The following is a 15044-nucleotide window of genomic DNA, read 5'->3' on the forward strand; positions in this document are numbered from 1 at the left end:
AGCCAGATGTGTGGGTGATCATACAAGTCAGATGTGTGAGGTGATCATACAAGTCAGATGCGTGGGGTGATCATACAAGTCAGATGTGTGGGGTGATCATACAAGTCAGATGTGTGGGGTGATCATACAAGTCAGATGTGTGGGGTGATCATACAAGTCAGATGTGTGGGGTGATCATACAAGTCAGATGTGTGGGGTGATCATACAAGTCAGATGTGTGGGTGATCATACAGGTCAGATGTGTGGGTGATCATACAAGTCAGATGTGTGGGTGATCATACAAGTCAGATGTGTGGGTGATCATACAAGTCAGATGTGTGGGTGATCATACAATTCAAATGTGTGGAGGTAACTATACAAGCCAGATGTGTGGTGGTGACCATACAAGCCAGATGTGTGGGGATGACCATATGAGCTAGATGTGTGGAGGTGACTATACAAGCCAGATGTGTGGTGGTGACCATACAAGCCAGATGTGTGGGGATGACCATATGAGCTAGATGTGTGGAGGTGGCTATACAAGCCAGATGTGTGGTGGTGACCATACAAGGCAAATGTGTTAGAGTGACCATACAAGGCAAATGTGTGGTGCAACCATACAAGCCAGATATGTAGGGGTGACCATACAAGGCAAATGTGTGGGGAGATCATACAAGCCAGATGTGTAGGGGTGACCATACAAGGCAAATGTGTGGGGAGATCATACAAGCCAGATGTGTAGGGGTGACCATACAAGGCAAATGTGTGGGGTGACCATACAAGCCAAATGTGTTAGAGTGACCATACAATGCAAATGTGTGGTGCAACCATACAAGCCAGATATGTAAGGGTGACCATACAAGGCAAATGTGTGGGAAGATCATACAAGCCAGATGTGCAGGGGTGACGATACAAGGCAAATGTGTGGGGAGATCATACAAGGCAAATGTGTTAGAGTGACCATACAATGCAAATGTGTGGTGCAACCATACAAGCCAGATATGTAGGGGTGACCATACAAGGCAAATGTGTTAGAGTGACGATACAATGCAAATGTGTGGTGCAACCATACAAGCCAGATATGTAGGGGTGACCATACAATGCAAATGTGTGGTGCAACCATACAAGCCAGATATGTAGGGGTGACCATACAATGCAAATGTGTGGTGCAACCATACAAGCCAGATATGTAGGGGTGACCATACAAGGCAAATGTGTTAGAGTGACCATACAGTGCAAATGTGTGGGGTGATCATACAAGCCAGATGTGTAGGGGTGACCATACAAGGCAAATGTGTTAGAGTGACCATACAATGCAAATGTGTGGTGCAACCATACAAGCCAGATATGTAGGGGTGACCATACAATGCAAATGTGTGGTGCAACCATACAAGCCAGATATGTAGGGGTGACCATACAATGCAAATGTGTGGTGCAACCATACAAGCCAGATATGTAGGGGTGACCATACAAGGCAAATGTGTGGGGTGACCATACAAGGCAAATGTGTGGGGGTGAGCATATACATGTATGAACCATTCATCTGTTTTTTTCTTCGAGGTCTTCAACCTTCCGTCAGTTTGTACAACAGACTGGTACTCCAACTCACAAACTGTGTTATCAGAACACTTGAGGAAGCAGATACTACTGTATCATGAGTGAATGTGAGGAAGCAGATACTACTGTATCATGAGTGAATGTGAGGAAGCAGATACTACTGTATCATGAGTGAATGTGAGGAAGCAGATACTACTGTATCATGAGTGAATGTGAGGAGCAGATACTACTGTATCACAGAGTGAATGTGAGGAAGCAGATACTACTGTATCATGAGTGAATGTGAGGAAGCAGATACTACTGTATCATGAGTGAATGTGAGGAAGCAGATACTACTGTATCATGAATGAATGTGAGGAAGCAGATACTACTGTATCATGAGTGAATGTGAGGAAGCAGATACTACTGTATCATGAGTGAATGTGAGGAAGCAGGTACTACTGTATCATGAGTGAATGTGAGGAAGCAGATACTACTGTATCATGAGTGAATGTGAGAGCGTGAGGAAGCAGATACTACTGTATCATGAAGTGAATGTGAGGAAGCAGATACTACTGTATCATGAGTGAATGTGAGGAAGCAGATACTACTGTATCATGAGTGAATGTGAGGAAGCAGATACTACTGTATCATGAATGAATGTGAGGAAGCAGATACTACTGTATCATGAGTGAATGTGAGGAAGCAGATACTACTGTATCATGAATGAATGTGAGGAAGCAGATACTACTGTATCATGAGTGAATGTGAGGAAGCAGATACTACTGTATCATGAGTGAATGTGAGGAAGCAGATACTACTGTATCATGAAGTGAATGTGAGGAAGCAGATACTACTGTATCATGAATGAATGTGAGGAAGCAGATACTACTGTATCATGAGTGAATGTGAGGAAGCAGATACTACTGTATCATGAGTGAATGTGAGGAAGCAGATACTACTGTATCATGAGTGAATGTGAGGAAGCAGATACTACTGTATCATGATGAATGTGAGGAAGCAGATACTACTGTATCATGAGTGAATGTGAGGAAGCAGATACTACTGTATCATGAATGAATGTGAGGAAGCAGATACTACTGTATCATGAATGAATGTGAGGAAGCAGATACTACTGTATCATGAGTGAATGTGAGGAAGCAGATACTACTGTATCATGAGTGAATGTGAGGAAGCAGATACTACTGTATCATGAGTGAATGTGAGGAAGCAGATACTACTGTATCATGAGTGAATGTGAGGAAGCAGATACTACTGTATCATGAGTGAATGTGAGGAAGCAGATACTACTGTATCATGAGTGAATGTGAGGAAGCAGATACTACTGTATCATGAGTGAATGTGAGGAAGCAGATACTACTGTATCATGAGTGAATGTGAGGAAGCAGATACTACTGTATCATGAATGAATGTGAGGAAGCAGATACTACTGTATCATGAGTGAATGTGAGGAAGCAGATACTACTGTATCATGAATGAATGTGAGGAAGCAGATACTACTGTATCATGAAGTGAATGTGAGGAAGCAGATACTACTGTATCACAAGTGAATGTGAGGAAGCAGATACTACTGTATCATGAGTGAATGTGAGGAAGCAGATACTACTGTATCATGAGTGAATGTGAGGAAGCAGATACTACTGTATCATGAGTGAATGTGAGGAAGCAGATACTACTGTATCATGAAGTGAATGTGAGGAAGCAGATACTACTGTATCATGAGTGAATGTGAGGAAGCAGATACTACTGTATCATGAATGAATGTGAGGAAGCAGATACTACTGTATCATGAGTGAATGTGAGGAAGCAGATACTACTGTATCATGAATGAATGTGAGGAAGCAGATACTACTGTATCATGAATGAATGTGAGGAAGCAGATACTACTGTATCATGAATGAATGTGAGGAAGCAGATACTACTGTATCATGAATGAATGTGAGGAAGCAGATACTACTGTATCATGAATGAATGTGAGGAAGCAGATACTACTGTATCATGAGTGAATGTGAGGAAGCAGATACTACTGTATCATGAATGAATGTGAGGAAGCAGATACTACTGTATCATGAGTGAATGTGAGGAAGCAGATACTACTGTATCATGAGTGAATGTGAGGAAGCAGATACTACTGTATCATGAAGTGAATGTGAGGAAGCAGATACTACTGTATCATGAGTGAATGTGAGGAAGCAGATACTACTGTATCATGAGTGAATGTGAGGAAGCAGATACTACTGTATCATGAGTGAATGTGAGGAAGCAGATACTACTGTATCATGAATGAATGTGAGGAAGCAGATACTACTGTATCATGAATGAATGTGAGGAAGCAGATACTACTGTATCATGAGTGAATGTGAGGAAGCAGATACTACTGTATCATGAGTGAATGTGAGGAAGCAGATACTACTGTATCATGAGTGAATGTGAGGAAGCAGATACTACTGTATCATGAGTGAATGTGAGGAAGCAGATACTACTGTATCATGAGTGAATGTGAGGAAGCAGATACTACTGTATCATGAGTGAATGTGAGGAAGCAGATACTACTGTATCATGAGTGAATGTGAGGAAGCAGATACTACTGTATCATGAGTGAATGTGAGGAAGCAGATACTACTGTATCATGAGTGAATGTGAGGAAGCAGATACTACTGTATCATGAGTGAATGTGAGGAAGCAGATACTACTGTATCATGAGTGAATGTGAGGAAGCAGATACTACTGTATCATGAGTGAATGTGAGGAAGCAGATACTACTGTATCATGAGTGAATGTGAGGAAGCAGATACTACTGTATCATGAGTGAATGTGAGGAAGCAGATACTACTGTATCATGAGTGAATGTGAGGAAGCAGATACTACTGTATCATGAGTGAATGTGAGGAAGCAGATACTACTGTATCATGAGTGAATGTGAGGAAGCAGATACTACTGTATCATGAGTGAATGTGAGGAAGCAGATACTACTGTATCATGAGTGAATGTGAGGAAGCAGATACTACTGTATCATGAGTGAATGTGAGGAAGCAGATACTACTGTATCATGAGTGAATGTGAGGAAGCAGATACTACTGTATCATGAGTGAATGTGAGGAAGCAGATACTACTGTATCATGAGTGAATGTGAGGAAGCAGATACTACTGTATCATGAGTGAATGTGAGGAAGCAGATACTACTGTATCATGAGTGAATGTGAGGAAGCAGATACTACTGTATCATGAGTGAATGTGAGGAAGCAGATACTACTGTATCATGAGTGAATGTGAGGAAGCAGATACTACTGTATCATGAGTGAATGTGAGGAAGCAGATACTACTGTATCATGAGTGAATGTGAGGAAGCAGATACTACTGTATCATGAGTGAATGTGAGGAAGCAGATACTACTGTATCATGAGTGAATGTGAGGAAGCAGATACTACTGTATCATGAGTGAATGTGAGGAAGCAGATACTACTGTATCATGAGTGAATGTGAGGAAGCAGATACTACTGTATCATGAGTGAATGTGAGGAAGCAGATACTACTGTATCATGAGTGAATGTGAGGAAGCAGATACTACTGTATCACAAGTGAATGTGAGGAAGCAGATACTACTGTATCATGAGTGAATGTGAGGAAGCAGATACTACTGTATCACAAGTGAATGTGAGGAAGCAGATACTACTGTATCATGAGTGAATGTGAGGAAGCAGATACTACTGTATCATGAGTGAATGTGAGGAAGCAGATACTACTGTATCACAAGTGAATGTGAGGAAGCAGATACTACTGTATCATGAGTGAATGTGAGGAAGCAGATACTACTGTATCATGAGTGAATGTGAGGAAGCAGATACTACTGTATCATGAGTGAATGTGAGGAAGCAGATACTACTGTATCACAAGTGAATGTGAGGAAGCAGATACTACTGTATCATGAGTGAATGTGAGGAAGCAGATACTACTGTATCATGAGTGAATGTGAGGAAGCAGATACTACTGTATCATGAGTGAATGTGAGGAAGCAGGTACTACTGTATCATCAGTAAACTAAAAAGGAATGTTAGTTTCTGATAATGCTATTGTGGACATGTTGTCTTGTTTAAATAATACACTAAACAATAGTTAACATCAAGCAACGCACTCAGCAATGTTTGATTTGGTTCTCGTCTGGTGTATGTACACAATGGCTGTACTCCAGAAACACAACACTTTGCTACAATAGCTTGAACTTTTAGCCAACGCATGCAAAGCCAAGCTGATCATACCATCATGCAAGGCCAAGCTGATCATACCATCGTGCAGGGTCAAGCTGATCATACCATCATGCAAGGTCAAGCTGATCATACCATCATGCAAGGCCAAGCTGATCATACCATCATGCAAAGCCAAGCTGATCATACCATCGTGCAGGGTCAAGCTGATCATACCATCGTGCAGGGTCAAGCTGATCATACCATCGTGCAGGGTCAAGCTGATCATACCATCATGCAGGGTCAAGCTGATCATACCATCATGCAAGGCCAAGCTGATCATACCATCATGCAAGGCCAAGCTGATCATACTATCATGCAAGGTCAAGCTGATCATACCATCATGCAAGGTCAAGCTGATCATACCATCATGCAAGGCCAAGCTGATCATACCATCGTGCAGGGTCAAGCTGATCATACCATCATGCAAGGCCAAGCTGATCATACCATCATGCAAGGTCAAGCTGATCATACCATCATGCAAGGCCAAGCTGATCATACCATCATGCAAGGCCAAGCTGATCATACCATCATGCAAGGTCAAGCTGATCATACCATCATGCAAGGCCAAGCTGATCATACCATCGTGCAGGGTCAAGCTGATCATACCATCATGCAAGGTCAAGCTGATCATACCATCATGTAAGGCCAAGCTGATCATACCATCATGCAAGGCCAAGCTGATCATACCATCGTGCAGGGTCAAGCTGATCATACCATCATGCAAGGTCAAGCTGATCATACCATCATGCAAGGCCAAGCTGATCATACCATCATGCAAGGTCAAGCTGATCATACCATCGTGCAGGGTCAAGCTGATCATACCATCATGCAAGGTCAAGCTGATCATACCATCATGCAAGGCCAAGCTGATCATACCATCATGCAAGGTCAAGCTGATCATACCATCATGCAAGGCCAAGCTGATCATACCATCGTGCAGGGTCAAGCTGATCATACCATCATGCAAGGCCAAGCTGATCATACCATCATGCAAGGTCAAGCTGATCATACCATCATGCAAGGCCAAGCTGATCATACCATCATGCAAGGTCAAGCTGATCATACCATCATGCAAGGTCAAGCTGATCATACCATCATGCAAGGCCAAGCTGATCATACCATCATGCAAGGCCAAGCTGATCATACCATCATGCAGGTCAAGCTGATCATACCATCATGCAAGGCCAAGCTGATCATACCATCATGCAAGGTCAAGCTGATCATACCATCATGCAAGGCCAAGCTGATCATACCATCATGCAAGGCCAAGCTGATCATACCATCATGCAAGGTCAAGCTGATCATACCATCATGCAAGGCCAAGCTGATCATACCATCATGCAAGGTCAAGCTGATCATACCATCATGCAAGGTCAAGCTGATCATACCATCATGCAAGGCCAAGCTGATCATACCATCGTGCAGGGTCAAGCTGATCATACCATCATGCAAGGTCAAGCTGATCATACCATCATGCAAGGCCAAGCTGATCATACCATCATGCAAGGTCAAGCTGATCATACCATCGTGCAGGGTCAAGCTGATCATACCATCATGCAAGGCCAAGCTGATCATACCATCATGCAAGGTCAAGCTGATCATACCATCATGCAAGGCCAAGCTGATCATACCATCATGCAAGGTCAAGCTGATCATACCATCGTGCAGGGTCAAGCTGATCATACCATCATGCAAGGTCAAGCTGATCATACCATCATGCAAGGCCAAGCTGATCATACCATCATGCAAGGTCAAGCTGATCATACCATCATGCAAGGCCAAGCTGATCATACCATCGTGCAGGGTCAAGCTGATCATACCATCATGCAAGGCCAAGCTGATCATACCATCATGCAAGGTCAAGCTGATCATACCATCATGCAAGGCCAAGCTGATCATACCATCGTGCAGGGTCAAGCTGATCATACCATCATGCAAGGTCAAGCTGATCATACCATCATGCAAGGTCAAGCTGATCATACCATCATGCAAGGCCAAGCTGATCATACCATCGTGCAGGGTCAAGCTGATCATACCATCATGCAAGGCCAAGCTGATCATACCATCATGCAAGGCCAAGCTGATCATACCATCATGCAAGGCCAAGCTGATCATACCATCATGCAAGGCCAAGCTGATCATACCATCATGCAAGGTCAAGCTGATCATACCATCATGCAAGGCCAAGCTGATCATACCATCATGCAAGGGCCAAGCTGATCATACCATCATGCAAGGTCAAGCTGATCATACCATCATGCAAGGCCAAGCTGATCATACCATCATGCAAGGCCAAGCTGATCATACCATCATGCAAGGGTCAAGCTGATCATACCATCATGCAAGGTCAAGCTGATCATACCATCATGCAAGGCCAAGCTGATCATACCATCATGCAAGGTCAAGCTGATCATACCATCATGCAAGGTCAAGCTGATCATACCATCATGCAAGGTCAAGCTGATCATACCATCATGCAAGGCCAAGCTGATCATACCATCATGCAAGGCCAAGCTGATCATACCATCATGCAAGGCCAAGCTGATCATACCATCATGCAAGGCCAAGCTGATCATACCATCATGCAAGGTCAAGCTGATCATACCATCATGCAAGGTCAAGCTGATCATACCATCATGCAAGGCCAAGCTGATCATACCATCATGCAAGGTCAAGCTGATCATACCATCATGCAAGGCCAAGCTGATCATACCATCATGCAAGGCCAAGCTGATCATACCATCATGCAAGGTCAAGCTGATCATACCATCATGCAAGGCCAAGCTGATCATACCATCATGCAAGGCCAAGCTGATCATACCATCATGCAAGGTCAAGCTGATCATACCATCATGCAAGGCCAAGCTGATCATACCATCATGCAAGGTCAAGCTGATCATACCATCATGCAAGGCCAAGCTGATCATACCATCATGCAAGGCCAAGCTGATCATACCATCATGCAAGGCCAAGCTGATCATACCATCATGCAAGGTCAAGCTGATCATACCATCATGCAAGGCCAAGCTGATCATACCATCATGCAAGGTCAAGCTGATCATACCATCATGCAAGGCCAAGCTGATCATACCATCATGCAAGGCCAAGCTGATCATACCATCATGCAAGGTCAAGCTGATCACACCATCATGCAAGGCCAAGCTGATCATACCATCATGCAAGGCAAGCTGATCATACCATCATGCAAGGCCAAGCTGATCATACCATCATGCAAGGTCAAGCTGATCATACCATCATGCAAGGTCAAGCTGATCATACCATCATGCAAGGCCAAGCTGATCATACCATCATGCAAGGCCAAGCTGATCATACCATCATGCAAGGTCAAGCTGATCACACCATCATGCAAGGCCAAGCTGATCATACCATCATGCAAGGCCAAGCTGATCATACCATCATGCAAGGCCAAGCTGATCATACCATCATGCAAGGTCAAGCTGATCATACCATCATGCAAGGTCAAGCTGATCATACCATCATGCAAGGCCAAGCTGATCATACCATCATGCAAGGCCAAGCTGATCATACCATCATGCAAGGTCAAGCACTTACATCAGCACTTCCATTAATGTTAATAATTCATATAACTTTCTTATTGCCATGACCAATGTGGAGTAGTTCTGACCTAACCTTGGATCATGACACTGATCTACCTAACCTTGGATCATGACACTGATCTACCTAACCTTGGATCATGACACTGATCTACCTAACCTTGGATCATGACACTGATCTACCTAACCTTGGATCATGACACTGATCTACCTAACCTTGGATCATGACACTGATCTACCTAACCTTGGCTCATGACACTGATCTACCTAACCTTGGATCATGATACTGATCTACCTAACCTTGGATCATGATACTGATCTACCTAACCTTGGATCATGACACTGATCTACCTAACCTTGGATCATGATACTGATCTACCTAACCTTGGATCATGATACTGATCTACCTAACCTTGGATCATGACACTGATCTACCTAACCTTGGATCATGATACTGATCTACCTAACCTTGGATCATGATACTGATCTACCTAACCTTGGATCATGACACTGATCTACCTAACCTTGGATCATGATACTGATCTACCTAACCTTGGATCATGACACTGATCTACCTAACCTTGGATCATGACACTGATCTACCTAACCTTGGATCGTGATACTGATCTACCTAACCTTGGATCATGACACTGATCTACCTAACCTTGGCTCATGACACTGATCTACCTAACCTTGGATCATGATACTGATCTACCTAACCTTGGATCATGACACTGATCTACCTAACCTTGGCTCATGACACTGATCTACCTAACCTTGGATCATGATACTGATCTACCTAACCTTGGATCATGACACTGATCTACCTAACCTTGGATCATGACACTGATCTACCTAACCTTGGATCATGACACTGATCTACCTAACCTTGGATTATGACACTGATTTACCCAACCTTGGAATATGATACTGATCTACCTAACCTTGGATTATGACACTGATCTACCTAACCTTGGATTATGACACTGATCTACCTAACCTTGGATTATGACACTGATTTACCCAACCTTGGAATATGATACTGATCTACCTAACCTTGGATTATGATACTGATCTACCTAACCTTGGATTATGACACTGATCTACCTAACCTTGGATCATGACACTGATCTACCTAACCTTGGATTATGACACTGATTTACCCAACCTTGGAATATGATACTGATCTACCTAACCTTGGATTATGACACTGATCTACCTAACCTTGGATTATGACACTGATCTACCTAACCTTGGATTATGACACTGATTTACCCAACCTTGGAATATGATACTGATCTACCTAACCTTGGATTATGATACTGATCTACCTAACCTTGGATTATGATACTGATCTACCTAACCTTGGATTATGATACTGAACATTACCCCAATGTCACAAAGGACTATGTAATTTATCAAACTCTTCTATGGATACTAACTAACTGTCAACATTTTCATACTAATTATACCTTGATCATAGCACTGTATGTGAATTACTTAAATTCACTTCAGCTTGAGAGAAAGATGACTTACTTGGGCAGGGCGGTGCGGACGCAGTGGATGGCATCATCGTGGTAGTCACATTTGGTGTTGCCATCACGATCACATGAGAAGTCTGGCAGAAACCTTCCCTTGTCGGACACTGCCTGCTTCAGGAGACAGGGACATCGCTCCACCTGATGGGAGGTCAGCAGCTGCTCAGTACATACAAATACACACTATCTAGTGAGAAATCAATTATGGAATTTGTGTGTGAAAGAAAGAGGGATTGACATTGTGCTTGATGTGTCACCAGAAGAACGGAAATGTCTACTAATAATGTAAGACATATACCTAAGTTGACAACATATATCACACAAAAACTGGGTTATACCTCACAAGTCTGGTCATTACACCTACAAATGCATTAAGATTTGATTGAGAGACTACAGAGGAGTGCAGTTAAGATGGTACCTGGTTTTCAAGGACTGAGCAATAATGATAGGCTCGGAACTACAAGGCTGCCCAACCATGTAGGAGAGAGAGAGAGAGAGAGAGAGAGAGAGAGAGAGAGAGAGAGAGAGAGAGAGAGAGAGAGAGAGAGAGAGAAGCCTGCTAGCAGGCCTCAGGTTCTTGAATCAACTGGATGATGTTGACAGTGAACCATTCCTCAAAAGATACAGCTCCAGAGTGAACAACGTACATGACAAAAAGCTGGGGGAAAGTTTGTAAGAAACTCTGCTGATATGTGTGCTGCAGCTTCATGGTTAGCACTGTCAGATGATCTTGTTACCTTCATGTTATGCAGCTTCTGCAGTTGAATAAACTTATTTAGCCATCCTTTACTTTCTTGGAATTGCTCTGGCTCAAACTATAATGTCTTCTTCATGCAAATACTCATAAATCTTCAAAACTTTAGACCTGAGCTTGTTATCAAGGCTGCTTTTCTTCTTCATCTCATGCATTATTCATAATGGGGGTATTTTCTCTATCTTTTCATAAATGAATTTCTAGCCCTTGTAGTTACCTTAACAGACAGTGGAGAAGAGTTCACCACAGTACTTCAAATTATCTCTGTATTCTGCTTTATGTGGCAAACAGTAGATTCACCCAGGTTGTAAGTGCACCCAAGCAATGACACTCCCTCACTTCTATCAACGAATCATAAGACTTCTAGCTTTGTTTCTATGGTCAGAGAGGTTCTCTCATTTAACTGCTAGTTCTGGGGTAGATATTGCTAAATGTTTGGATGCCATATAAACAAACATAAACACAGTAGGTTGAAGAAAGGTCACATTAGCAGCTATGTCTAAATCACATAAGTAGCACAGATCTGCATACAACAGTGATAACAGTAGCACAAATCTGCATACAACGATGGTAACAGTAGCACAGATCTGAATACAATGGTGGTAACTGCAAGACTGACCCGTTGGCAGGAGTGTGGTATACTCCACCCAGAACCCATGCTTACTCCATCTGCCAACCTTCACCAAAATTTTAGTGCACTTTATTCTAGGCACACCAGTATAGTGGCCAATTTTGACTGTATAAAAAGAAAGATTGTTAGAATTAAGTTTCTTGCATAACAGGAAAATTGCAATATGTAGTGAGGAGTGGGTGTATTGATAATGGGGGATCTCAATTATAAGAAAAGAGACTGGCAGAATTTGGATTTTCATTGTGACAGGGAATCATGGAGACACTTCTCTTTTTCATACCAAACTATCCACTCACAATTCCAATTCAGAGGTTGTGTTTGTGTTTATTCCAAATCAACACACCTGTTGCATGCCTCAAGGACCTTGAGTCTCCAAACTTTTATGTTATGTGGCTCAAGGTCTTTCTCCAAAGTAACACACTTTTCCTCTCTTTTGCCTACTGCTTTCCTAATTCTACAAATTTTATATCTTTCTTTGACTATCAAAACTCCTGCCATAAGACTGTGGCATCCTCTCACCCTAGAGCCAAGATCCTCCATCTAGGAGATTTCAACATTTACCATAGGGAACGGTTGAATTCCTCCCACTGGATGGTGGAGGGATGGAAACCCTCACGTTCTCCATTCTCGATGATTTAGAGCAAATTATCTCCCATCCTACCCATATTCCTGACTGCTGTGATCACTCTCCTAATATTCTGGATCTATCTTTCACCTCCAGTCGATCCTTCTGTGACTACACAATCTCACACCAATTGGTTCATCTGATCCTATTCTCATAAACGTATCTATTCTAATGGCACCTCCCCCTCCAGCAGCAACTTCTAATTTTAAATACTGGCACCTAAACAAAACTGAGTGGAAGAACTCACATAATTTCTTCAACTTTCCCTGAGTAAATTACTGTCTTTCATGTGGTGATGCTTTATTTCTGCCCAATGCATGGCAGAGGTTATTCTTGCAAGAATGGATGCATTTATTCCCTCTTCCTTCAAGATGACTCCTTCTTTCAATCCATAGTTCAACCATTCTTGTTTTCAGGCCACTCAGGCAAGGGATCAGGCATATTGGGCTTGAAAAATCTTTCCTACCTCTGACTCCCATTCAATTCTCATTACTGCCCTAATCACTGCAAGTACATTACCCATGAAGAAAAGCATTCCTTTATTCAAAGGAAGTGTGATAATCTCTCCTTTTCATCCACTAATAAGTTTTTCTGGTCTTAAGCTTAGGACATTTCAAACAGCTTCTGTCACTCTCCCTTTCTTTCACTTTCCCATTCTGATAGAACTGTAGCTGTCTCTCCCATAGACATTGCAACTCTCTTTGGTACCCATTTCTCCTGTAACTCCACCATGAGTGACTCTGACATTCCTTCAACCCCTGATGCTCCTCTGACTAATCCTATGCCCTTCCCTGTAATCTCTTTTCAGACTATCAGAAAAGCACTTCTCTCTCTATGGACACAAGCAAGGATTATGGTCCTGATTGCATCCACCCCTGTGTACCAAAAGAGTGTGCCTCTGAACTTGCACCTGTGTTTGCTTGTCTATTCCATTTCTATTTAAAACTAAAACTTTTCCTTCTTCTTGGAAGCAAGTGTTAATACATCCCATCCCCAACAAGGGTGACCAACTATTGTCGTATTGCTTTAACATCTAACAGTTTCAAAGTCTTTGAATCCCTCCTAAACTCCCATATCCTCAGACACCTAAAATCTCATGGTCTTCCCTGTTATCACCAGAATGGCTTCCATATGGTAAGATCCAGAGGTGGTATTCTTTCTTGACTTAAAAATGCTTGTTCATCATCCCTGAAAGACTTTGGGGAGTCTTGTGTAGTTGCCCTAAACATATGCAAAGCTTTTGACAGGGTGTATTATCAGGGTCTCATCTCTAAGCTCCCTTTTTTGGCTTCCTCCCTCACTTTGTTTTCTTTTATCTAGCTTCTTCTAAGGCCAATCTGTCTATGTGGTTGCTGTATCATTAAACTTTAGGGGGAATAAAAAGATGCTTTGGAAGGGGCTGAATAACATGCGTAAGACAAGATAACAAATGGAAACCAGTGAAGAGGGTAAGGGGAGAGGTGATAATCAGTAGTGATGAAGTGAGGAAATGAAGTGAGTATTCTGAAGGTGTGCTGAATGCGTTTGATGATAAGAGTGGCAGATGCAGGGTGTTTTGGTTGGGGTGGTTTGCATAGTGAGGTCAGTCAGGGAGAATGGTTTGGTTAAGAGAGAAGAGGTAGTGAAAGCTTTGCGAAAGATAAAATCCAGCAAGGCAGCAGGGTTAGGATGGTATTGCAGTTGAATTTATTAAGAAAAAGGGTAACTGTGTTGTTGATTGGTTGGAAAGGTTATTCAACATATGTATCAATCATGGTGAAGTGTCTGTGGATTGGAGGAGAAATGGTAAAGGATGTGTGGATCAGGTTTGCTTTGAAAAATGTGTGTGAGAAATACTTAGAAAAACATATTGATTTGTATATAGCATTTATGGATTTGGAGATGGCATATGACAGGGTTGATAGACATGCTTTTTGGAAGGTCTCAAGAGTATATGGTGTAGGAGATAAGCTGCTAGAAGCAGTGAAAAGTTTTTACCAAGGATGTAAGGCATGTGTACGAGTAGGAAGAAAGGAAAGTGATTGGTTCCCAGGGAATGTTGGTTTACAGCAGGGGTGCGTGATGTCTCCATGGTTGTTTAATTTGTTTATGGATGGGGTGGTTACGGAGGTAAATGCAAGACTTTTGGAGAGAGGGTCGAG

The 15044-nt window shown here is 42.4% G+C and overlaps 1 protein-coding gene across 1 annotated transcript in view; it reads right to left on the reverse strand.

The window, feature by feature from the left end:
* The window catches only part of mesh (sushi domain containing 2 mesh), a 103754-nt gene that overhangs the window by 36072 nt on the left and 52638 nt on the right, over nucleotides 1-15044 (reverse strand). Inside the window, exon 12 of the mRNA XM_071656751.1 lies at nucleotides 10892-11034. Coding sequence (XP_071512852.1) covers nucleotides 10892-11034 — 143 coding nt within the window. The remainder of the gene's footprint in view (nucleotides 1-10891; nucleotides 11035-15044) is intronic.

This window comes from Panulirus ornatus, chromosome 63 (genome assembly GCF_036320965.1).
Source record: "Panulirus ornatus isolate Po-2019 chromosome 63, ASM3632096v1, whole genome shotgun sequence".
In the NCBI taxonomy this organism is placed as follows: domain Eukaryota; kingdom Metazoa; phylum Arthropoda; class Malacostraca; order Decapoda; family Palinuridae; genus Panulirus; species Panulirus ornatus.